Source organism: Fringilla coelebs (genome assembly GCF_963513975.1).
Source record: "Fringilla coelebs genome assembly, chromosome: Z".
Classification (NCBI taxonomy): Eukaryota; Metazoa; Chordata; class Aves; order Passeriformes; family Fringillidae; genus Fringilla; species Fringilla coelebs.
Genome location: NC_140031.1, coordinates 1,176,769 through 1,202,737, shown reverse-complemented (window position 1 = coordinate 1,202,737; position 25,969 = coordinate 1,176,769). Strand labels below are relative to the sequence as shown.

Genomic DNA, 25,969 nt, shown 5'->3' with positions numbered 1-25,969 from the left:
GATGGGATATTGGGAATGAGGAATTGCTGGCTGGGAGGGTGGGCAGGCCCTGGCCCAGGGTGCCCAGAGCAGCTGTGGCTGCCCCTGGATCCCTGGCAGTGCCCAAGGCCAGGCTGGACAGGGCTTGGAGCAGCCTGGGACAGTGGAAGGTGTCCCTGTCATGGCAGGGGGTGGAATGAGATGGGACTTAAGGTCCCTTTCCAACCCAAACTCTTGTGTGCTTTTAGGAGCTTTTCCAGGGAATGCTAGCTGTGCTATATCCTGATCATAGCACTGCCGTGCTATACCCAGATTAACCAAGGAGGGCAGTCAGAGCAGCCCCATCCCGCGGCCAGAGGGAAGCCCCGGGTGCCCGGAGGAGGCAGGACCATCCCTCAGGGATGCCATCCCCAGGCCGGGCTCTCACCTCTTCCCCGCTGTACTGCTTCAGGCAGTGCAGCAGCCGGCAGGTGTTTGCCAGCCAGAACGACGTCATCTCAAAGTCATCCTGGTGCTTCTGCAGAGACAAAGTGAAAACACGTGAGATCCCCCCCCTCCCTTTCAGTGGGGGGTGATGGCATCACAAAACTGACCAATTTTGAGTTTCCCCACCCATAATCAGGCAGCTTTCCCTCTGCAGCTGGGCAATATTAGCTGCTCTTCTCTGCAAACTTTTTTTTTTAATCTCTAAATTCAAACAGTTTCATTGCTAAGATCGTAATTCTCCTCGCTCTTCTAAAAAGGGAGGCTCTAAGAGCAAATTGGCTTGAAAATCACTGTGAGAGTGAGTGTCACACTCTTGGACATGGTGATTACCACCTGACAGCCTCTCAACCCCAAGACAAGAGCAAATGGACACCTGCCTTCAGCACTTTCTTAACGCCGTTGATGGTGGAGGTGAGCAAGGAGTGCACCTTCTGGTCATCGTTGATGTAATCTGCATGTCTGATGCACATGTACAGGATGTAAGCAGGGAGGCAGGGAACAGTAGCAGACACTGCCTGGGGCTTGAGATCTGGAAGATTTGACAATTTAAAAAATGAAGTTTTAGCAAAAGAAGCCAACGTATATTTCCCCAACTGAAAGAGAAGCGGAGAATGCCAGAGCTGGAGTGTACCCAGGCAAACCCCTCTCCCCTCAGCCCTGGGGAAAATTATATTTTGGCTCTGCAACTTGCATCCCCCTCTCTGCAGAGTGGACACAGAGCCAGAGGTTCAGCTGCAGGACAGAGGGACCTGCTCCAGACCCTCAGCACTCAGGCTTGGAAGGGCAGCCCTGCCTGCACTGAGGTTTGTGACAACACCCCATTTCTCCTTATGGATGCACAGTGGAGCCAGAGCTTCTCTACCTTGTAAAAGCCTCCCCCAGCAGCACAAAACCACCTCAGAACAGCTCCCTGAAGCTTTCAGGAGTACCTCACATAATAAATCCTCTCCCTGAATTGGTGACACATTAAATCACTCCTTCCCTTAAGGTACGGAATCCTAATGGCAGCTGTGAGCATTTGGAGCCTCTATAGAACAAGCTTGTCTGACTAGGGGAACTTCAGTGCCCACAGTAGTGGGCCAGCACTGCTCTGTGAACACTTTTTGGATCCTCACTAGGCTCTGCTGGGGTTAGAGTTGTAGTGAATGCCAACACCTTGCCATAGGGAAGCCTGACTTCTGAAACAGCACTGAGTGAGGGGATGCTGCAGCAACTCTGACCAGCCTGTGCAGTGCAGAAGAGCTCACAAGTTCATTATCTGTTGTCTGTGATTACCTCATAAACTGAGCTACCTTTGTTCCACTGCTGTGCCAGACCCAGGGGCCTGTCCTGCTGCCACCCCCTCCCCATCTATCACCTCATATGAGGCTCAGCAAGTTACTGCCTGCTCTAAAAACTAGCCTTGCTTTTTGTTTCCCATTTTTTGTTATCCCTAAGGGATTGTGTCCATCCTGGTCTATCTGCTTAGTGCAGCACTACTTTACCTACCCAAACTGCCATCACCACAAACATGCAGCCCCAGAAGGGATCAATTGAGAAGATCTATTGGTCTACCTTAATTTTTTAATCTCAGGTTTACAAACTCCCCCATGAGAAGGAGCAGCCAGGCAGAGAAGCAGAGCAAGTTCCCCACCTGTAATGAGGTTTCGGATGAGGAGTGGCTCATCTTCTTTGTAATATTCCAGCATGCCCTGAAAATCCTTCTCCTTCCTCTGGACAGCAACCTGCATGTTCCGCTCGTGCGGCCTCCTCTCCACCGGCACCATTGTCTGGGATGCTGTGAAGAGAAAAGGTTATCAACACCTGGCTGGCACCTGGAAATCAACAGCTATTCAGGCCCTCCACTGGCCTTAGTGCAGACACCAAGTCAAAAAGTTATATATTGAATTCCCAATAATGTCATCAGCTTTGACAGATTTATAAAAATATCAACAATCAGGTCCTGGATTACCAGTTCACAGAGTTCTGACCCTGAATGACAGAAAAAGTGCAAAACTTGAACTGAGAAGAGGAAAAAATGAAGCCCTTTTTATTTTCCAAGAGACCACAGGCTAGAAGGTAGCAACTCTAGTGAATGGTTTTCACAGAGCCAGGCAAAAAGCAGGCAGGCAATGCAAAATCCCTAAGTATGGCGTCTTCTGTCTGCCTGCAAAGCTGCAAACCACGGTGGCACACTGCTGAAGTGTAATAAAGCAGAAGAGACCAGCATGCAAATACTGCAGCAAGCAGCATGCAAATCACACTGACAGGGAGCAGCTGGGCAAGCCGTGGAAACCCTCCAGTTATTCAGCTTAATTTCACTTAATGCCTGGTTTCCAGAAATTAACTCATGAGAATGGGGCTCTCTGATTAATCATGGCTTCTCCAGAGAACAGGAAATGCTTTCCATACAACACAGATGCCACATTTAAGGTGATTTCTCAGTAAGCCCTAATTTGATACTAAAGGGTTATAATTCCTCCTTCAGAATTGACAGATCAGAGCACTTTCCTGCTGGCTACTGGGCTCCTTTCTGTATCTCTGCCTGGGTCACTGCATTGACTGCAATGACAGCAAAAAAGTTTCCTTAAATATCCTCCAAACTCCAGTACAGGGTCAGTGTCAGCTCAGTGCCTGCTGCTAGTTCAGTGCCAGAACAAGCAAAATCTTACTTTCATAGAAAGAAAAAGAGAAAAGAATCCCGAAACCCTGCAGCTCTCCAAGGCTGGCCAAAGAAGTAAAACCCAAGTGCAGTTCCCCCCACCCAATATCTCCCAATGCACAGGTCACCTTCAAAATCTTGGACCTTCTTCATGTAAATCTTCAGCTGCTTCTTCAGCTTCTTTTCATTCTTTTCCAACTTTTCCAGCAATTCTTTAAGATCCTGAAAGACAGAAGTTACATTTAAAAGAACTCCCAACATTAAACCCAAGAACAACTCATTTGGGGTGAGTTAGAGGCTGGAGTCTGGTCTGTGCATCTCCAAGGCATGGAGCGAGCATCTCAGTGGAAGAGGAGCACCACCACAGCATTTAATCCTGGCTGTTAATCACATTTAAACTGTTTTATTTAGATACTGGAGTTGTTGAAAAAAGGCAAAAACTCAGGAGGTGCCAACATTCCCTCCAGACTTTGCACACAGATACAGAAGGGGAGAAAGGGAAAATTTATGATCATCCAGGCCAACTTTTTGAAGTGGCAACTACCTTTCCACACTCCCAATAAAAGCAAGTAAGATGAAAGACTTGTGCTGCCTCTGTGCCTAACAGAGTGGAAGGGTCCCCAGTGATCTGATTTGGAAGGCAGTGTCACAAAGTTGAAAGGCTTAAAAAAGCATTTAAAAATTAAAAATAAAGCACCTATGTAGTCACAAAAGTCATACAGCCACAGAACATCAGCTCAAGGCCAAGTGCCAACACTCCCAAATGCACCAGTGGGAGATGCTGATGGATTCTGCAGAGTTTAGGAGAGGTGAAAAAGATCCCAGTGCCCTTCCCTCCCTGTTATGCTTCATATCTCCTTCTCTCAAACTATGTTTTGCTCTCTTTCTATCTTTTCAGCACAGATTCTTACCAGGTTTTCATTGGTCAGACGTGTAATTTCTTGCTGAAGTCCAAATTCCACCTGGACCTCTGGAGAGAGCTGCAGAGTCTGCAGGAATGCCTGCTGCTGCTTCTCCAGCTCCTCTTGCATTAAATCCACCTGGTTTTTCAGAGCTTCCATCTCCTCCTCATGCTCCCTTCTCTGGTCCTGGAGCTGTGCTTCCAGCAACCTGAGAACAGGACCACACTGATCAGCCTGTGATGTCAGCATGACAGTAGTAACCACCATTTGAGTTTAGATCCTTCAAAATCAGCCAACTTGGGAAATACTCTGTCAACCTCCCTATAAAACTGATGAACAAGAAGCTATTATTGCCACACTAGTCTGTCATTTGCTATACTGCAGATGAAATACTTTTCAATATTACAATCAAAGGTTAGGATTTTTGAAAAATAAATCCCAAAGCACCTTTTTTTATTTAACTGCATCAAACATCCAAGTTCCTTTACTTGCAAAGAGCAAATACATGGCAAGAAAGCAACACAGATCAACACCTGCAAGTTTTGTTTTCAAAAGATCAGCTTGAAGGACATTTGTTCCTGTGCTCCTTTCCTGTCAAACATAAATTCTCACTCTCAAAAACTGCCATTTGCTAAGCCAGAATGCCTTTTTAAATCCAGTGGAAAAATGATTCATCACTGAGATGTTAACTGCAGACACCTGTGCTGATGGTGATGGTGACAACCTGGCAGGTGACATGGTAATTGATTTTAAGTGTCTGTACCCTCTGCTACATGGAAATCTCCCTTCAGCCCACCAGCTCTTGCCAGAAGATTGAAGTGACTCCAGAAGGTATGAGGCCTCTGAGGGAGAACCACCAAGCCAGCAACTACAAAGCACAGTCCCAGATTATACAGGACAATAGTGGTCAAGAGGAGGAATGACCAAGGGGACTACCAAGCCCCTGCCTCTGCTGCAGCTCACAGATGTGCCTGGTCAGGGCTGAGGGTCACCTCACACCCAGCTCAGGGCCTTCTGACGCTGGGTGCAAACAGCAATCCTCAAAGATGAGGAGGATGCTGCTGTTGACAGCTCCACACTGACCCAGGACATGCACAGACACAGAGCTACAACTCACACTGGTGCACTGGGAAATTGATTGTGATCCACACCTGTCAACTGTTTCCCTACAGGAACAACTATGCACAAAATTTTGTTGTTGTTTTGGTGTTTTTCTGTAATAACTTTTTTATAAAAGAGTGCATATTTTCAGGGAAGATTCCTGGATGAATAGTACTAATCATCCCCACGTTGTTTTGTGTAGTTGTTTTTGTTCCCTTTAGAAAATTCAACAACACAGTCTCTACTCCCACATTCCAGCAGAAGACAGAAAAGCATGTTTTCCACCTATAGAAACATGAGCAATAAAGCAGTCAGCCTCATAATCCTGTCAGGAGTTATATTCTTAATAGGCTTGGAAAATATAGACCCACTATGAAATAAGTATTAAGTACTTAATTTTCATTTTATTTCTTCATACTGGGATTAGTTTGGATTCAGTCTGGATAATCCGTGAGACACCCTCAGAAGAACATGCTCCTCCTATGAATCTGGGTTCCTACTTTGCTTGGAAAAACACATGAAATAATCACTGTTATTTCTTCCTGTTACTGTCTGGTTTTACCCTGATACCTCTAGATGTATCCCTTTAGACTACTCTATACAAAATACTTACATTTTTAATCTCTGTAATGTCCTTAAAACTTCAATAAAATCATATCTCTTGGAGCCCCATAACCACCAAGCACAGGGGTGATGCAGGACAAGAATCCAGGACAGATATTTGCCCAGCAGAGCAGGACCTGGGGAGGGCTGTGGAGCAAGGGTACCCCGTGTCCACTATGTGCCTTTCTCACCCACACACAACACATGGATGGGAGCACAAAATCCCCAGGATCATGGAAAGGTGACAGCACTGGGACACAAGCACAGACCCTCCCCTTCCAACAGGTCCAGGACTGGGAGAAAACACTTCTGAGAGGTGCCATGTCTTAGCGCAATTTGGGAGAAAAAAAAATAAAATGGGAGGGGTTTTTTGTCTTTGTGGACATCCCAGCTTCCCAACCCCTCCATCACCCAATTTCCCATTGCTGTCACATAATCCTTACTGGATCACAGTTCAGGTAATAATGACAACAGCCACCACTAGCAATGGCCAACTAGAACCAGGACTGCTCTGAAAATTACAGGAGGGTCTCAATTCCAGCAGTTTGGAAATCCTACCTCCAGCTTCTCCCAGACAGGAGGACAGTGGGCCCTGCCCAGGACCACATGGCAACAGCAGGGCAAGAGAAAGAAACAAGAGGGCAAGGAAAAGGCAGGAGAAGGGAGAAGCAGCAGTGGAGAAAAACAGAAAGTGTTTGACCTGGCAACTTGCTTTAAACCTTGATAAGCCAAGCCGAGCTCTCCATCTTCATTGAGATAGCCCCAGTCCTCAGTCTTGCTAGAAACAAAGGACAGGAAAAGGAAACAAGAGGACAGAGAAAGACAAAAGGTCAATTGAAAGAGAAGGGGAAAAGGTGCAGAAGCCTTATGTATTTCATTCACTATTAGTTTTCAGAGCACACTTTCATTGCATTGCATTTCTTTTCCCACCACAGGGAAGGAGAGACCTGCCCTGGTTGTGCCCTGTAAGACATTTTAAAAACAAGTTTCTCCATCTCTTTCCCACTGCAGCAATTCCCACTGCTCTAAAATAAACTCTACTCCTTCTACTTCTGCCAAGGGTTTCCTCAGCATTTGACTCAAACACTTCAGTCTTTCCTCAGAGCAACCTTTGGTCCAAACACAACATGCATCCACACAAGATCAATCTCCTCTGTATACATCCAGGCAGAATAATGGCCAGGAAAGTCTCATCTCACTTTAATTCTTATAGCAGTTGGCATTTTCAGTCTCCTTTTAGCAGATTGTTTGGATTTTTTTTTCCAAGTTATATGAGGCAAGAAGGTGATTTATCTTCTTTAATGAGGGGCTGAAAACATTACAAATGAGTGATGTAAGCTGGTCAACTTGACCAGAAACACTTGTTACAGCAAGATTTGACGCAGCTTTGATACCAGTTAGAAAAAAAGTGTTTGTTATAAGCAATAACAATTTAAAAAGTAAGCAAGGAAACCATCAAACTTAATATATGATTATATTAAAAAAACCAAAACCAAAACACAAAAAGAAGAAAGCCAAACACACATTTTGAAGAGGTGTAGGAGATGCCATTCCCTGGCAAGGGAATCTCTGCATGTTTCAGTGGCAAAGCACAGCGCACAAACATTCATAAGCAAATTTTCACAGGAAGAAAGCAGTGAGAAATGCAGCGTTGCAGCACTGCTTTGAAGGGGCTCTGGAGGTGCCTCACCACCACAGACAGCTCATGCATCCCTCCCATTCGACTGCTCGAGCGCAGCACTTCTCAAAACTGGCAAACATTTCAGGCACTGACACTTGCAAAGTTCATCTGTTAGAGCCACATGTATGAATTTCAATTAAAACCTTGTTGCTATCCCATATATAGCAGGTTTCCAAAAGGGTCTGCAAGCTGACAGATACAGGGAGGTTTATTGGTCTCATCTGCATGAATTTGTTAGTAAAGTCTTTTTTTTTTGGTTCATATAATCTTATCAGGACATGTCCTCAGGCACTGAAAACCAAAGGAAAAAGCAGGAAGGTCCCCATTATTTATTGCACATCAGAAACCTGTGAAATCTCACATGATGAGCAGCATTTTTAAAATATAGCCTCCTCGGAAAAATAGCTTTCCTTCCTTTTTTAATCATAGGTATTGAGGTAAATGAGGAGAGCAGCTCAAGAAAATGCCATTATAAGATAAATATATAAAAATGCTGATTTAAGGAAACCTGTACTGGGAAATAAGCATTCAGTCCATCTCTATCAACACAGCACTGACTCAGAAATCACTGCACTCCCCCTTCCCCCAGAAGGTCATGTTGACCAAGACATAAAAAGGGGTCCTTTCAACAGAGTTAGAGTAATTGGCATTTGAAACATAATTTCCTAAAATGCTGGGTGAATTCTATTCTCAAATAAGTCTGGAGAGGAGTTAAAAGGGCTGATTCACAAAGCCCTTTATCCTCATCTTGGAGGCACAGGTCTGGGGAGCAGCTGGGACCTGCAGTCAGCAAACAGTTCTCATCAAAAGCAAAAAATTCCTGCCCAAACACCTCCCTGCCCTGTGAAAGTAGCTTAAAGGAGGTGTACCCCAAACCCAGAGGTGTCAATTTCAGCATCTTCAGTAAATGATCCTCTCTTCATAAAAAGGGGGCATTTCACTTTCAGGCACAGGTGGACCTTTTTGTTTTAGGTAAAAGGAAAAATACTGTGCATCACAGACTAGATCTATGGCAGAGTGGGAAGATACCCATGGGAGAGTGGGAGGCAGAGGTATGGTGTGATCTCCACATCATGGTCTCTCCCAGCTGCAAAAGCATCCCTCATGTGAAGCCAGCATCAGCTCTTCACTTTGCACAGCAGCTGCAGGTGGGACTTGCCCAACAGGAAAAAAAATCCATTTACTCAACAAAAATCACTTGGAAGCTATCATGGAAGCTAATTTCAAAGGCACAGCCTGATTTACTTTGAGCTGCCAGGTTATTTATTATATCTTAACACCATCACCCGGTCTCTCACTGGCTCTGCATTTCCACCAAGATCAAGCATGCTTGAAAGAACAATCCCAAGAACTGAAAGAGGGAACAAAAAGCCTACTTAGTTTTAGATTCAGTTATTGTTGGAGAAAAATGAGGTAGGAGATAACTTGACTTTCCTCTTAGTGCTGAAATTCAGCAGAATTTTGGGAAAAAAGAAAGTAAAAAAGCTGAGTTTAAGGCATTTATAAAGAAAGGACTGATTTCAATTCAAATTTGCCCTTGACATGGATTCAAGGGCTTTCCTCTGGAAGCTTTGTGGAGAGAGAATTGCTACATGGGCAGGGTTAGCAGCACCTGGCAGAGTTCTTCCTGTTTTCCTCCTGCTGTACTTAGAAGTGCTGCATGACATAGACATGGAGAGAATAAAAGTTTGATCTCCCACCAAAATAAAGCCATGCTCTGTCCTCAGCCTAATAACTAAGACATGATGGCTTAGAGCTAGGAGCAATTCCTGGATGGAATGAGATTTTACCACATCCATAAGGCTGGTCTGGTGGAGAACCTCCACTTGGTCAAAAAGCACCTGACACTGGGGGGCAAAGAGCAGCTGACACCCCTAAAGGACTGGGCCATCCAGAGGGACCTGGACAAGCCCAAACGGAGGCCCAAGGGAACCTCACAAGGTTTAACAAGGCCAAGCGCTGGAGCTGCCCCGGGTCAGGGCAACCCCCAGGACCAACCCAGGCTGGGGATGAGCAGAGGGACAGCCCTGGGAGAAGGACCTGGGGGTGCTGTGGGTGAGAGCTGGACCTGCCCCAGCCTGATCCCCCTGCCCTGGGCTGGTCCCAGCATGGGCAGCAGGGCAGGGGGGATTCTGCCCCTGTGCCCCCGGGCTCAGCTGAGACCCCACCTGCAGAGCTGCCCCAGCCCTGGCTCCAACAGCACCAGGACCTGGAGCTGCTGGAGCCAGTGCAGAGGAGGGCACGGAGATGCTGCCAGGGCTGGAGCCCCTGTGCTCTGGAGCCAGCCTGGCACAGCTGGGGCTGCTCACCTGCACAAGAGAAGGCTCCAGGGACACCTCAGAGCCCCTGCCAGGGCCTCAAGGGGCTCCAGGAGAGCTGCACAGGGACTGGGCACAAGGCAGGGAGGGACAGCAGCCAGGGAATGGCTTCCCAGGGCCAGAGGGCAGGGACAGATGGGATATTAGGAATGAGGAATTGCTGGCTGGGAGGGTGGGCAGGCCCTGGCCCAGGGTGCCCAGAGCAGCTGTGGCTGCCCCTGGATCCCTGGAAGTGTCCAAGGCCAGGTTGGATGGGGCTTGGAGCAGCCTGGGATGGTGGAAGGTGTCCATGGCAGGGGGTGGAACAGGATGAGCTTAATGGTCCCTTCCAACTCAAACCACTCTATGAAAGAGACATGGGAGTGCTTCTTGCAGAGAAGTTGAGAGAAGTGGCTCTTGCTTCTAAATCCTACTTCAGAACTGCAACCCCACCAGAAAAGCTTCCTATTAAAATATATATTGATCAAGATTAGAAAGGGAAGGCATTTCTGTTTCTCATACTGACACCCTTGGGTACAGAGCTGTGTAAGTACAAATGCAAATTTTTGCTGGGGGAGGGAATGTTAATTTATGCCCACAAATACAATAATCTAGGCTCCCCAAGCATTTGTCTTCATCCATTTTATTGTCATCAACACTAGCCTACAGCTTATAAACCAATCCAATAAACAGACAACTGCACAGGGAACCTTGTAATTGGAAGGTTGGTGGTGCTTAATGAGCCACTGGATAAATCTCTGCAGAGAGTCAGGGTGAGAGCATGTAGAGCTAGTGCTGCTATATTTCAAGAGCCAAGCTCCAGTCAAGCTTCACATGAGAGGCAAATGAGAGAATAATGAACTGACCCTGGAGACTGCAGTTTTCCCCTCCCAAAACTTAAGAGACCAAAACCACCAAGGCCAGATCACATGAACTTCTTAGAACTGCAGCTCACCCATGCAATTGCAAGGAAAGACATTTGTACGCCTGTGGAAAATTAGATCCTGGAAACTTAAAGGCCCTGGAGGGATTTAAAGTCTATGTGGATGTGGCACATGGTTTAGTGCCGGCCTCTGCAGTGCTGGGGAAGAGCTGAACCTCAAGATATCTTTTTGAGCCTAAATGATTCTACAATTCAGTTCTTTCTGTAAAAGTCAAGTGTGGAAACCAGAATGTTGGGAAGAGGACTGGAGCCTCCTGGCAGGCTACAGAAGGCAATGTGCGCCAGTATGGCCAGATACCAACTTATACTGGGGACCAATGACATCCCTGGGTCAGACACATTTCCTGTGAAAGCAGCAACCCTTATTTTGACTCCTTCACCAACCCCTGAACACAAACTAACCTTCCCTGAACACTGGAAAATTTAGGGAGTCATTAAACCTGTGCCAAACAATGGCATTTCACATCTCATATGAGCACCCATGGCTCCCAGAGAATGCTGGAAAGAAGGAAAAAGAAGGAAAGAAAATTCACAGAATTCATTAAGTGACCAAAACCTACTGCTTGCTGCAGAAAGCACACTGAGCTCCACTGATTTACTGACAAGAATGTGATGTGCAAATTAATCTCATCACCTCTGCTGCAGGAGGGGCAGAAATTTCATCAGCAAGTTCACTTCAGGAAAGCAAAATATTCAATGGTAAATTGAAAAAACCCCACAAAGACTAGTCCTGATTTAACCAGACATGATGCCCAGGTGAGAAACCAATGTCACAAGAGTCCTGAACCCCAACAATCCCCACTGCTCCAGGCCTCCAGACCTAGTGAAAGCTGGCAGAACAGCCTGGGCAGAGCCTCAGTCCAGCCATCAGTGTTTTGAGCTACACTTAAATGGGCCCTTCCTCATATTCATACAGGTGTGAATAAAATCCTCATTAAGGCAGGTCCCTGCCTGGAATGTTAACAACCTTCTGCAACCACTCTACAAAGAAGAAAACCATATTGTGTTATTAAAATCCATTAGTCCACAATGGCTGGGTCTTCTTCATTGCAGAATAGAAATTATTTAGGGGGAAAAAAGATTCAAACATCTGTATTTGTCAGGAGAAAATAAAAGATAAACATTCAATTTCCTTGAAGTAAAATAAAAATTTACTTTTCATAATATCTTGCTGTTTAATCCATATAATTTTTTCTTCTTGCAAGATACTGCTTTATTATTTTATATCCTCCTGAGCAGCTGCAAGGACTGATTTAATGCTTGGCAATATCAGCCCATTGTTCCTGTCAGGACAGACATGTTTTACCTCATTGAGGTAAACTGGCAATAAAACAGTTGCTCCTGACACTCAGTTTGGGTGCAAGAAAATCAATAATATGAGTGTTTCCCAGGAATAGATCATGTTTGATAGCTCAGTTAACCACAATGGGCTTTTGCCTCTGGGAAAACCAGATGGGAACGGTGGCATCTTCCCAACATGGTATGAAATACCTGAGGAACAACTGAGGGAGCTGGGGGTGCTCAGCCTGGAGAAAAGGAGACTCAGGGGTGCCCTTATCACTCTCTACAGCTCCCTGAAAGGTGGCTGTGCTCAGCAGGGGCTGGGCTCTTTCTCCAGGCAGCACTGACAGAACCAGAGGACACAGTCTCAAGCTACATCAAGGGAAATTTAGGTTGGATATCAGGAAAAAGTTTTGCATGGAAAGAGAGATAAAGTTCTGGAATCGCTTGCCTGGGGAGGTGGTAGAGTCACCATCCCTGGGTGTGTTTAAAACGAGCCTGGATATGGCACTGGGTGCCATGGTTTGGTTGAGGTGTTAGGGCATGGGTTGGACTTGATCTTGAAGGTCTCTTCCAACCCAGTGATTCTGTGAATTCTGTGAAATAAATACAAATACAATCCCAAATCTTAGTCTTCCTGCTATTTCCATACTGGAAGTAAAGTCAAAACCCGGTTTTGCTCTCTTCCATGTTCGCTTTTCCACCTACTCAGTATCTGACTGGAACTAGATGATCTTAAAGGTCTCTTTCTGCCCAAACCATTCTGGGATTCTACAATTCCATAAGACATGTGTCCTTGGTTTCACCTTTATGGCCCACCCTTGAGTCCACAGCACAATCCAGAGGCTGGCAGCCCTCTGGAGCACATTGATTTTGGTGTGGATCCCTCTCTGACACAGAATCCCCCCCGTGCTGGCGAGGTCTGTGCCACACTTACCGGTTGGTCTCGCACATGCCCTGGTAGGCTTCGATCGCGTCCTCCTGGTCAACGTGCCGGTCACTGTTGGGCCAGCTGGCATTGGGGGAGATGCTCTCCTAAAGTCAACATGCAAAACACCCATGTGACTTCCTGCTTTAAAACTCTGCCCAGCTCTACGAGTTCCTGACACCAAACAACTCTCAACTATTCTATTAAAAGCATCCCTGGGGCATCCACCACACTACTGAGTTTCTATGAATCCACACACATGCAGCAGGAGAGATAAGAGATGGAAGAAAGATGCAGTGAACTTGGGAAGAAGTTAAGCAGGGTGCTTGGCTTGGTCTGAAATACAAGACACACCAAAACCCTGAGGAATGATAAGACAGCAAATCAATAAAGATTGAGTTTCTGGAAAATGTGCCCTTCCATTGGAATGTGCTCTAAATACAAATCCCATCCTGGCTGTTTGAGAGACAGGCTCCCTTCTTGCCTGCATGTCAGAAGAAACACATTACAGCTGCACCAGCCTGAAGTGAGCAGAATCTGGTCTAGATTTCACCTCATTTCCTTGCAGAAAAAGATTATTGCTGTGAAACATCACCAGGAACATATTGAACCACACACATTGGTGCAGGGGTGGTGTGGGCTGGCTTATCCTCATCAGGTGTGAGGGTAGGCACCCTACAGCAGTACCATGGCACAGATAGTCCTGGGCTGTCTGAAACACCAGGGACTGCATCTCATCCCCAGGCAGGACATCCTGTATCCCTGCACAACCCCCCTAACCTCCCTGTGCCATCCTGCCCACCAGAGCAGGAACAGCATTGCTCAGGCAGCCAGTGAGTTTCCACCAACAGAGAAGAAGAAGGAAAAAAGAAAAACCATTACCCTCTCCTTTACCATGTTTTTCCCCGTGTCTTTCTGCTGGGCTGCCTTCATGATCTGCGACCTGAGGATGAGCACCTCCTCCTTGCGCACCTCCAGCTCCTCGTTGGCAGATTTCAGCTGGTTCAGAAGGAGGTTGTAGCCGTCCTGCACATCGTTGGAGGAGTTATTCTGGGTGGCGTGGTCTGCAATGGCCTTCCTCAGCTCATTGAGCTCATTTTTCAGCTTCTTGTTCTCCGACTCCAGCTCTTGCCTCTGGAAAACACCAAGCCATTAAGCAGTTTAAATAAACTGTGGTGCCTCATCCTGTTCTGAGATGCCTCTAGGCTGACTCAATTACCGATGATTACAGATCAATGCAAGCCAGGATCTGGGTTTTGCTGCCAGCCCAGCCACCTGTGGTTCAGGGAAAGTTTTTGCTTTAGACAGCAGCCTGTTGCTATTTAATAACACTACAGGGTGACCCAGGGTATTTTTTATTTGTTGACACTATTTCTAAACACAAAAGCAGGCTGTTAAAGAAGTTAGGCATGCTCTTTTCTCCTCCATCTCTCCCCCACAACATTCAGCTCACCTTTCATATTCATTAGATAAGCTGAAAGATGCTTGTTTGCTGACACCATCATCATGGCAGGCATCCCTTAAGTGAGCCACCGGTCTCTGAATTCCCTCTTCTTTTGTAATTCCCCCACCCCAGTGCAGTGTTTATAGCTGGAGGATTTCCTCACCCTGATGTCTCCTCAGCCTTTGGCATTTGACAGGCAGGGCCAACACTGTGCTAGTTTGATGTCAACTGATTCTCCTGAATAACATCTTAACTGAGACAACTGAAGGGCTTATTCTTATTATACTTTTGCATGGCAGCAGAAGACAGAAGAATAGAGCTCTGGCAGCTAGGACAGCCTTTATTTTAGTCTGTCACCACAAAGCTTTGTTTGCAGGTGGCAGCACAACATTTGGCAGTTCCTTGCCACCACCCAAAACCCACCTGGAGAATCTCTGCTGGGTCAAGAGCAGCTTTGCTCCTGCACATGGCACAATCACAGAATCATGGAATGGTTTGGGTTGGAAGGGACCTTAAAGCTCATCCAGTTCCACCCCCTGCCACGGGCAGAGACACCTTCCACTAGCCCAGGTGGCTCCAAATCCTGTCCAACCTGACCTTGGACACTTCCAGGGATCCAGGGCAGCAGAGTCTCACCACCCTCACAGCCAAGAACTTTCCAATATCCCATCTAAATCTACCCTCTTCAAGCTGAAAACCATCATCAGTCTTTGCTGTGGGTCACAGACTGGCTGGGAGCCAGACTCCTTGGAGTCCTGTTCACAACAACCCACCTCCCCTGGCATGACCCTCCACCTCTGGCTGCTGCACGGTGCCACCCAGGAGTGCTCCCTCCTGTCCCCACACCCCAAAACTTCTCAGGCAACCCCAAACCCTGACAGGACCCTTGTCCAATACTGCACAAACCAACAGCCCTGAACGTGAGCTGACAAAGTCTGCTGTCTGATGAGGGGTCAGCTCTTTCCTAGGGACCAACCCCCATCCATGTGGATTCTCCAGTGTCTACAACAGCACAAGATCATTCCCCACTGTCACCCACATGCCTCATCTCCCTGCTGCTTACTGAGCCTTTCCACAGCTTCATTTCACAATCCCTCCTATCTCTGGGATCTCTGCTTCATTATCAGCTTGGGCTGTGTCAAGCTAATGAATCCAAAAATGGCTGGGGGGATGGGGGCAATTTATACAATTTACACAGTGTGTAGCTAGCACAGCTGTGTAAACCCCATTTCCATAGGAAACGGGTGTTGTAATTATAAATCCTTACAAATTATAAATAGCATGGTTTATCACAGCAGAGGTGTGAGCAGAATAGCTGATCTGGCATCTGGGCAGCATGCTCCTAGTTGAACAGACACCATCAGTAATGGGGCATATTCAGGTACTTTATACCATCTGTCATGAAAAAACCAAAAGGATAAGAAATGCCTTAGATCCATCAATTCTGGTTAATCCCTCATTAATCATGTATATGAGACATGGGCTTTTCTGTAACTGGTGTTCAAAGGAGGAGCTGGAAGTGTGTGCATGGTGGGAATTGGTATCAAACTGGATTTAACTCTTCCTGCTACATCACCCCTCACTGATGGTGAAAGCAGTTACTTGCTTTTCTACTAAAATAACTCTTCTGTGGGTTTGTTATTTGCTGGGTAAGACCTCTGCTTTCCTTTTTCTTAACCTTTGTCCTCCTCCTGCTCTTTGTGTCCCTTTCTCCCTCTCTTTTTTGCAATGGGTCAGCCACGCTGCTAACTCCAAGGCCTGGTTATTTCAAGCTCTGCTCTGGTTAGAAACAAAGCCAGGAAGACCAGGAAAGAAAGCAAATGCCAATAACCCTGCACCAAGAGCCCCTACCCTACACTTCTTTCAAAATTTACACTTAAGTTTATTCCTTGCTCCTTTCTTCATGGATTTCATAGAGCAGTGTTAAAAAACCTTCTGTCCCCAGCTCACACAGCCTTTGCATCAGCACTTGTCATGGAAGATCAGAAGCTAAAATAAAATGCTACGGATGTGAAAAGAGATTTCTACTGGCCAAGTGAAAAATGCTCTTTCTCCAGCATAGTCCAGTCACGCTGATTTATTTGACAAATATCTGACAAATAAATTTGACCAAAAAATTTTACAGTCAGAATGCACTGAACTTAAACTCACACTTGTCCCAACATATGCAGTGTTAAAGAGTTCTGACAGGGGTACCCAAGCACTAATGGTGATGGAAATAGGTTCACTCTTTAGCAAAGGGCCTACAGAGCAGTGCTGGGGGAAGTGTGAGCCTGCCTAAGTCACAGGTTAGCACTGCCATGCCAGGATTTTGCCGCCTCTCTCCTTTTCTGGTACGTGACAGGAAAAGAAAATGAAATCCTCCATGCAGCTCATTTATGATGAGCTGCCAATTTGAAGGGATGAAGCAAGTGAGAAACTGAATTATGCATCATGCTCCTGCTTGGAATCCTAGAATGTGTGAATTAGGAAGGACCTTTAAAGGCCATCTAGTCCAGCTGCAGGGACAGCTGCCACTAGAACAGGTTGCTCAGGAACACGGAGTCAGAGCAAGAGCTCCTTGGTGCTTTCATTCCCACTGCCACTTTCCCAGCTTAAAAAAACAGGGAAAACAAATTTTTCACTGGACGTAACTCCCTGTTTTGCATTCCTGGATAATGATTAACCAAACATCTGGCTGGGTGTATTTTGGGACAGCATCTCCTGAGAAATGTATTTCTCCATTACAAAGGACAGGTAACTTCTGCGTGTATATTTATCAGTGCTAGCTCAAGTTTCACACATTTCACTCTAACAAAAATCTTAAAAAACCAGAGGAGCCTCTCTAACAGAGCACTGTGCCTCACTCACTTCCCTCCATCAGAAACTGCATCAAGAACAGGCAGAAGCCAAATCTGCACAGCCATCCAGTAGCACCCACACCTTGTATCGTCCTGCTTGAGGGGCTGTGAGTGCTCAAAATGTCTGAAATGGGACATAAAAGTATGGAATCTTACTTTAAAATAGTGAGGAAATAGTTTTTAAGTTAAGGAACTTTAAAGCTCATCTTGTCCAAACTGAAAGAGATAAGGTTTAGATCAGAAAGGAGGAAAAATATTCCTAGCTGTGAAGGTGGTGAGGCCCTGCCTGGCACAGGGTGCCCAGAGCAGCTGTGGCTGCCCCTGGATCCCTGGAAGTGGCCAAGGCCAGGTGGGAGCAGCCTGGTCCAGGGGAAGGTGTTTCTGTCCATGGCTGAGTACATGGTACCTCACCATCCATTCAAGAGCATCCACAGAAAGACTGTTCCCTGTGTGAGCTTTTAGGCACCTCAGACTATTTCCACAAGATAAAGTCTTTTTAAGCTGGTAAAAATTAAAAATAAACATATTCACAAGAAACTCTCTAAGGAGCCAGAGTAGTACAAATATTTGAGATATAAATTAGCAAGAGAAAGAGAAGAATAGTTTTGTCATAGCCATGGAAGCAGCTGTCAAGGGGGATGGAGGGAAAAGAAGCCCTCGAAATCAGCTGTAAGTCACTCTTGTGTTGCAGACAGAGACTTCGGGCTGTGTCCTATGTTCAGATGTGGGGAGAACAGCTGGGAAGTCTATTTGTCTGCCTTTTTCAATGGTCCTTCTCAAGAAAACACTCCTATAGGGAATGTGAATTCCCTGCAGGTTCATTTTCCATCTATTTTAGACTAAAGTTTAAAGAACCCTGCATTTTTAGCAACACGTGCCACCTATTCCTATGAAATAGTATTAACATTATTTGGTAAATTTGTTAAAAATTTAATATTTAACAATTAAAAAAATTTGTTAGATATGTAGAACTATGAATACTGTATGTCAGTGTGCAGAAGGTAGGAAAATCCAAAATTAGTATTTCCACTCTGAACTTCCAGGGTTACACCTTGAAGGAAACACAGTTTGTGAGCCCATATAGAAGTCAGAATTCCAGAAGCCATCTAAGGAGGTGGTGGCTCTCATCTGCTGGGTTTTCCACTTTCAAACTGCATCTGCTGGGTTTTCCACTTTCAAACTGCAACTCCACTTTGCTTTACAGGGTCAAGAAACTTAAACCTTCCACGAGTATGTTTAACCAACTGGAGGACACTTGGGCAGGGACCTTGCCAGGCTTCTTCTCCAAGGGGCTATGCAGAGGTACTAAGGAAATTCAGGGGGGTTTCCCTCCACCACAAACAGCACATTTAGCCAGAGCTACACCAATATCATGCTATGAAAATAAAATTGGATGATTAAGTGTCACAAAAATCTACTGATACTCTAAGGGCTTAGTGAGGGTTGGACATACTTTCCATCTCTAATTTCTGCTTTTTTATTTTTTTTTTTTGCACCTTTCAGAGGAGATGATGCAGAAGGAAAAATTGATATTACTACTGACAGATGGTTTAGCATCATGCTATTGTGGAAAACATATGTTCCTCCGGACTTTGCAGTTGCATTGCAATATTTGTTAATGGGATAGGGAGAGAAGGAACATCAGAAAGGTAGGTCTGCACTGGAAAAAACAATAGCATAAAAAAATTTCCCATAGTAACGCTACCCTAGGAACTGGTTTTTTGAGGATAAGCAGGACATAAAAATTGGTCTAGGACAGTTAAGGCCAGAAGTGTTTAAATACAGTTAGAGCAGAAGGACAGAACCCACAGAAGCTGCAGTAGGAGCCCAGGAGGTTTCAGTTGCTCTGATTGTCACAGGGAGAAAGTGATGGGGACAGAAACTGTCAGGATTTTGAGCTTGGGGACACGACATATTTCTAGGGTAGGGCAATACTGAGAAGACACAGGATGACTGCAGTCAGCAGCACTTCTGCTGGGAGACGGAGCCATTTAAGGAGGCTCAAATCAGTCCACAGATTTATCTGGGTTTGACCTGAGTGGCACCTTGGGATAGTACAGAAGGTGGCTAAGAAGCAGAGGTGGAGCCTGGAATAAGAAACAGCCCATAAGAATTTACACCTGCTGCAAAGCCAGCTGCTGAGACCTGCAGTCAAAGGGAGCCCAACAACTTCCCAGAGGGAATACCCGCCATGGAAAAAGTCCCCTTCACCACGAGTGGGTTTGTTACCTCCATGGATGACTCAGGCAGATCAGCAGAAAACAGATGTCCCCCAGAGAGAAACGTATGTGAGCCCATCCCAGGCCCAGGAGTGGATGGAAAACTACAGTTTTCCAGCCACCCTCTCTAGCAGAGCTGATTACAGCAGGTTTTGGATTATTATCAGGTTCACACCATTTGTTTGGGCTACTGGAGCCATGCAATGGGTTACAGCACTAAGGACAAGCCTCTCACTCACCTTCAGGCTGTTGTATGCGAAATCTTCATGTTCTGAAGTCACTTCAGTATTTATTTCAATTACCTGTGCAGATTAAAGAGTAAATTTGTATTTAGGATCAGGCAGAAGAACTGGCACACAGCACAGGGAAGCTGGGCACGTCTCCATCAGCATTCAGCCCTGCTGGCCAGCTCAACCATAATAATGTCATTAATTGCCATCAGACAGCATCCCAGCAACACCAGTGGGGCAGAGGACACTCCAAGAGAAAATGGTTTAATCTCTCATTAATATCTTGACCACTGTGCCTCGCTGCAGCTTTCAAACAATGACAGTCATTAAGGGAACAATCTGCAGCATAGCAGTTGAAAAACAGGTTTTGAATCCTCCTGCAGCAGGAATGAGAGGCTGGGGAAGTCTCCTGTTTCATGTGTTCCCTGCAAATTGCTAGGGATGATCAATAAGGATATGTAGTGAAGCAAGTAAATAATTACTGTTGATGATATTGTTGAGTCTCCTACTGCATTTGTTCTAAGGTACACTGATCTCACACTGGAGAGTAATAATGAAAATAATTCCCAAACAAATCAATAGAAGCCCCAGGAATTCCAAATATGTATCCAAGAGGGATGGCATTTGCCCAGCAATTTGTAAAAGAGCATCTTCAGTACTTCAGGACACTAAGCACACAGCGGCACTGCTGTTTCATACCACACTCTGGCCTCTGACAAGCCACAGAGCCTTGGCTACAGATGGCAGGGAAAGCACATACAAGAAATCTGCTATTAAAACCCCCCAACCCAGAAGTCAGCTCACCACAATCTAGAGAGCTGTATTTTCAGACTCACAGACTCCTGTCCCCTGAGTTACCACTGGGCTGCCAGTAATCTTAATTTTTTTAATATACATGGTTTTAATATGTTTCCAAGCAAGCAAATCAAATTTTAGGAGGGTTTTTTTTGTTTTTTGGGGTTTTTTTTCACAAGGAAGGAAGAATACAGCAAAAGACTATCCCTGCCTTGCAACAGAAATTAAGAACCTATTCTTCTAACAGCTATCCTGATATTTCTGGTTTACTACACTACTTTTAACCTGTATTCCTCACTATGATCATTACTGAGGGAAAAAAAAACTAACCAAGACACACAGATGATAATAAAACCAAACCAGGACACCGGCCTGACTGATACGTATGTGAAGTGTTTTTCAGTTCATGCCACACACTGCTGGATGGGGGGAAGCCAGGACAGCAAAGAAATGCTTGAATGACAGAAATCATCCAAAAGGGAGGGTTGTTGAATGTGCAGGGTGCCACTCGTGAGACACAGGGTCAGTGCTGATGGAATAATGTGTGCCAAAATTGATTCCATATTTCATTGCTTTCAGGAAGCTTAAGGTACTGCCCTAAATGTTATAACCAGTTTGTTTAAACAAATAAATAAAGCAGTTCTCCTGTCCAATCATCCTTAGTGGACAAAAAACAGTTTATCTCCATTTTCCAGATGGATTTGTAGCCTCTTACATTGAACTTGTCACTCTCAAAGCTAAATTCCTACATCATGTGGTCTCAAGCAATCAAGGAAAGCCAGTTACAAATAAGAAATATTACTATCCATTAAAAGATGCCCCTTGCCTGGGATTTCTTGCTCTCTTGCTCCTTTTTGTCCAGCTGGGCTTGCAGCTTCTTCCTCTCCAGCTCCAGCTCCCTCACTCGCTTCTGTAGCTTTAGGAAGAGGGTCATGTCCATGGCTGCTTTCTCCATCCCAATCTCCTAGAGAAGGACGGGGGGAGGGAAAAAAAGAGAAGACCTCCGTGTCAAGTTCCATACCCATGCATAGTGCCAGATGCACCCTGACTGTACATCAGCCTCAGCCAGGAACAAGAGCATCCTAAGAAACACATGTACTTCCAAAGAGCAAATCCACATTTTAAACACCTATTTTTAATATCAGTAAAATACCTGACTTGTTTTGATACATCACTGAATGCTTAACAGCCCAACAGATAAAAGGTGATGCAGCTAAGAACATAAAAAATCTCCCTTTTAGTCAAGTGTTTATTTGCTGGGGTTTTTTAACTGCCACACCTGGAATATTTTATATCAAAGCATTGTCAATATTGATTATTTTGACTTCAGAAAATGCTTTCAGAGCTGTTCAAGAATACCAAAGCCATATAATGCAGCAGCCAGCAGAGGGAAATAGGAGTTTCTGCAGGTGTGTATTGGGACACAAAATATGGTCCTGCAAAAGTAGGGCTGACCCTAGAGACACTGATCACCTCTAAGTGCTCAAGAGTCAGAAAAGTGGAGTTTAAAATGCAGCCTGCTCTATCAGATGTAAGTAAAAAACACATTTCCCTTTTCCACAGGATTCTTGATAGCCAAGGAATAATTTGTGCTGCTCTTTTCTGCATTAGGAGACTGTTGATTTGATTGCAGGGCTGTGCTGGCCAGTAAAGCATCCATGAAGATGCATGGGAATGAAAATGCTTGGGGCAAGAGGCCAATGAATTCTGGTGTTCTTGCAGAGAGGGATCATGATACAGTCATGATCCATCAGCACTGGGTGTAACTGCTGTGATGAATTTTCATCAGTCTTCAAGCTGGTATGGCCCAAAGACAGCACTGTATTATTTTTAGAGCCCTGATGCTGCAAACAAGTAGAATTTGCCAGAGCACCACAGCCCTGCAGTCCCTCTCACACAATTAATGAGGCATTTCTACAGCAAGGAATCACTTTCATCCATCACACCTCACTGTGCAGCCTGCACTGCCCCCCTGTGCTGCAGACCCCACGCCCATCACTCCCAGAGCAGGGCTCCCCTGCCCTCCCTCCTCATTTGCTGTACCTCCACCTGCTGTATCACATCCTCAGTGTCTCCAATCTCAGAGGTGCAGATGGATGGGTTATTGGAATCAGACTCCAAGCTGCTCTGGTTGGATGGGTTTCTCCTGTGGCCCGGTGTTTGCTGCCAAGAAACAATGCAGGCACAGAAAGCACCCAGTGTTAAAGGATTCTTCTCCAAGTGTTGCTTCTTTAGAGCAAATATGTGACTATATAGCTAAGTTACCTTACAGAGAATTACATGCCCTAAGTTTTTATGCCCTACCCTTAAAATTCATATTAACACTTCAAAATGCAAAAGTGATACAGAAGCTCAGCTTAGAAATTCTGCATGAATTCAAGGCTCTCCATGACACCAGATGCCTGGTAAGTGTGAACATGCAAATCTCAGCTCAAGGTTGTGCTGCTGACAGCACCCTCCAGGACCCTCTTTAAACACTCAGCCTTCCATCAAATCCAGCAGCACTCTGATTTTCAACAGTTTTTCTAACACTTTAGCAATGCTGAACCTAAAAGCTCTGAGTTTTGGAATTCTGAAGTCATATTGCTGGAGGCTTTGTTTGTTTGCTTTTTTAACCCAACATGAACATCACTAACACAAAAGCAAAACAACAACAAGCATGACCCAGCTTTTGCTGAGGTTCACAGACATCTCTAAGCATTTCACAGAGAAGCGTGGAAGGCCTAGCTCCTTTTGCATGGCACACAAAAGGTTTGTCTCCAGTGCACATAGGTATCCTTAGAAATATCAAGCACAAACTGCCTACTCATGGCAGTTCTATTAAATGTTTTGGGGGTGAGCGAGCCACGTTATCCAGGCACCAATATCAGGTCCAGGGCACAATGGGAACAGGGATAATTCCAGTTTAATTACCTTAAAAATAGTCATTTCATCCCTCAAGTTGTCATATCTCTGCTCCAGACTTGCATACTCTTTTACCAGGTTCTGATAACGAGATCTCTCTTCTTCCAGCTCTTTCTTCATCTGCATATTTTCCTCAACTGTGTTTCGTGCAAATTCATCTTTAAAATAGGAAGGGGGGAAAAAAAAAGAAATTATGAACTTTAGCTGAGAAACAAGCTTCTTGTAAACATGTGGAACAACAACAACCCCTGAAGAACAAAATACTCTCTGGCAAGAGCCTTTAAAATACATGTAAGTATTCACTAATATTTAGGGATTATTACAATCTGTATTTGTCTCCTCAATATTTGAAACAGCTTGAGCTCTTCTGCTTGCAGAGCAGTCCTTTGCCTTGAGTTAAAGAGAAGTCTCCAGTGCCTACAAACCATCATTTAACTGTGGCAACTCTAGCTCCCATGGGTCAAGCCATAAACCCACTTAAGAAAAGACCAGCACAGTACAGAAATACATTTGGGATGAAAAGGTGGTACTTGCTGCACTTAAAAACTTCCATGCCTGCTTCCCACCAGCAGCTTTGGAATAGCAGCAAATCAACAACAGCAGCTCTTCCTCATGTCATCATCAACCATTTATCATGGCAAGATTGTGGGGGTTCAAAGAAGTTTATATCCAAATAAATTCAGTCATTTGTTGAAAAGTCCACTCTGGAAGCAAACCTGGTCCCTTCTCTTTCTAATGAACGAGGCAAATGTGGACCATGTGTTGTTTTAAATGGGTGAACAACAAACCAAACCCCTCCATTTCCTTTCTCCCATCTTAGATGCTCCAAAAGCATCCTATAAGGAATGAATAAATATTTGCAGCATGTTTCTTCTTAATATGTTATCTTCATTCCTTTGTTTTGTGTTAGGCTAGGAGCAAAAGGCACTTCACAAGTACCACAGAGCAGTGCTAGTTACGTCCACAGCAGGATGACCTTTGTAAATCCTGCTGCAAAAACAAAGCTGAAAAAGATGACAAAAAAATAGAAAAGCTAAATACATGGAGGAGAGTCCTCTTTGTGAAATGGGACCTTCCCATATTGCTTTCTCTATGTATGACGTGTCAGCTAAGTCTCTGCTTTTAAAAAACACTCACAGGCTTGTGTCACACTAGACAAATCGTTTGCCACAGCTCAATAATGTGAATTGTGCTGCCCCTTGGATCCTTTATTAATTATTATTGGGACACAGCTATTCCCTACTCCATCAGCTTCACTGCCTCCCACACTGTGTGCATGAAATGCTTTAACATGACTGAACTAAAAAGCCTTGCAAGGTACTTTATTCTGTATTTCACCAATTAAACTGGCCTCTGCCTTACCTGTTGTGCAGGTAGCTCTGTTCTTGAAGTAGGACAGCACGAACAGAACTACCTGCACAACAAAATAGAGACAAAAGCCACCAGAAAGGGTCACGGGAAGATTAGCACTTTTCAAGGCAGGGAAAATTAGTTTCAGGGGAGAAGATTAAGCCCTTGTCTAATGGAGGCATGACGATGCCATAGGCAGTTTTTCCTACCTTCAGACTGACAGAGGATCCTACTGTTCAGCTCCTCTTTTTCCTGCTTCAGGAGAGCGTTTTCTTCCTCCAGGTCGCAGATACGCTAGGAACAAGGCAGAGGGTTACTGCTGGCTGCAGGGCAGGGCTCCTGCAGGGATTAATTTCACCTGGCAGGAGACAGGGGGCTTTGTTCAGCCTCTCTTTGCTCTTTAAAAGATCTGTTCCCCTGTGCTTTGCTACATATCTTTTGTATACTGGTAGCAGAAACACAGGAGAAATGTACTGCTACAAAAGAGAATAACTTTCCCTTTCCTAAGTGCACTTCTTTAAATCAACGTTTTCAGCAGAATCCTACAAAATACTGAGCAGCTGGACTTGGTGGCCATGACCTGCAGGGTCAAAGCTCTTGGAAGTGATCAGGTCATCAAATCAGAGGTTTATTTTTAGATTTCAATGGGCTTCATCATTGTCTTCAAGTCACAGCACCGAGTCACAGCTGCAGGGGAAATAAATCTGCTGATTGCTCCCAGAGATGTAGCACTTCAGGAGCTGAGATGGACACAGAGACTGTGAGCTGAGTGAATAGATCAGGCTTTTTCAACGTTATTGTACCAAATCCATGCAGCACAATGAGTCACTTCAGTGCTTCCCACAACTACAGAACCTCTGGTACAGCGAGGAACGACATGTACCAGGGCTCTTGGCAATACAACAGCAGCATATTTAGCAACTATTAACAACAACTGCCTCGTAAATAATAATGAGAACAGGAACTAAGTCCTGAAAAATGCTATTTTCACTTGTCACAACTGCAAGGCTGGACTGACAGCAACTACTCCTGGAACATTATTCAGCTTCCTGAATTCTGGTGCATCCAACAGCATTATCTCAAAACACACAACCATCATATTGTCAAGTGAAATACACTGCCACAGCTAAGCAGGATGATTCTTCCTTCTGCTGCTGTCAGGGGGAGAACACACTTCATCCCAGCACGTGTCATCCCCTGTGCCTGCTCCTTCACTTCCTGTAGCCACCGCTTAGGAAACAGCTACACACAGCAGAAGGATCTCAAGGCACCAACTATTAACAACAATGTAAACACCGTCATAAGAGTTTCCAGAGTCCAAGAGTAACAATTTTGCTGTCATAAC

The 25,969-nt window shown here is 45.1% G+C and overlaps 1 protein-coding gene across 1 annotated transcript in view; it reads right to left on the bottom strand.

The window, feature by feature from the left end:
- Positions 1-25,969, bottom strand: part of MYO5B (myosin VB) — a gene marked incomplete at its 5' end in the record, with an annotated part of 144,200 nt that overhangs the window by 5,574 nt on the left and 112,657 nt on the right. Inside the window, 13 exons of the mRNA XM_084224607.1 lie at positions 407-496; positions 843-994; positions 2,099-2,242; positions 3,235-3,328; positions 4,018-4,216; positions 6,413-6,490; positions 12,852-12,949; positions 13,737-13,976; positions 19,585-19,647; positions 21,197-21,334; positions 22,414-22,533; positions 23,284-23,432; positions 24,834-24,918. Coding sequence (XP_084080733.1) covers positions 407-496; positions 843-994; positions 2,099-2,242; positions 3,235-3,328; positions 4,018-4,216; positions 6,413-6,490; positions 12,852-12,949; positions 13,737-13,976; positions 19,585-19,647; positions 21,197-21,334; positions 22,414-22,533; positions 23,284-23,432; positions 24,834-24,918 — 1,650 coding nt within the window. The remainder of the gene's footprint in view (positions 1-406; positions 497-842; positions 995-2,098; positions 2,243-3,234; positions 3,329-4,017; positions 4,217-6,412; positions 6,491-12,851; positions 12,950-13,736; positions 13,977-19,584; positions 19,648-21,196; positions 21,335-22,413; positions 22,534-23,283; positions 23,433-24,833; positions 24,919-25,969) is intronic.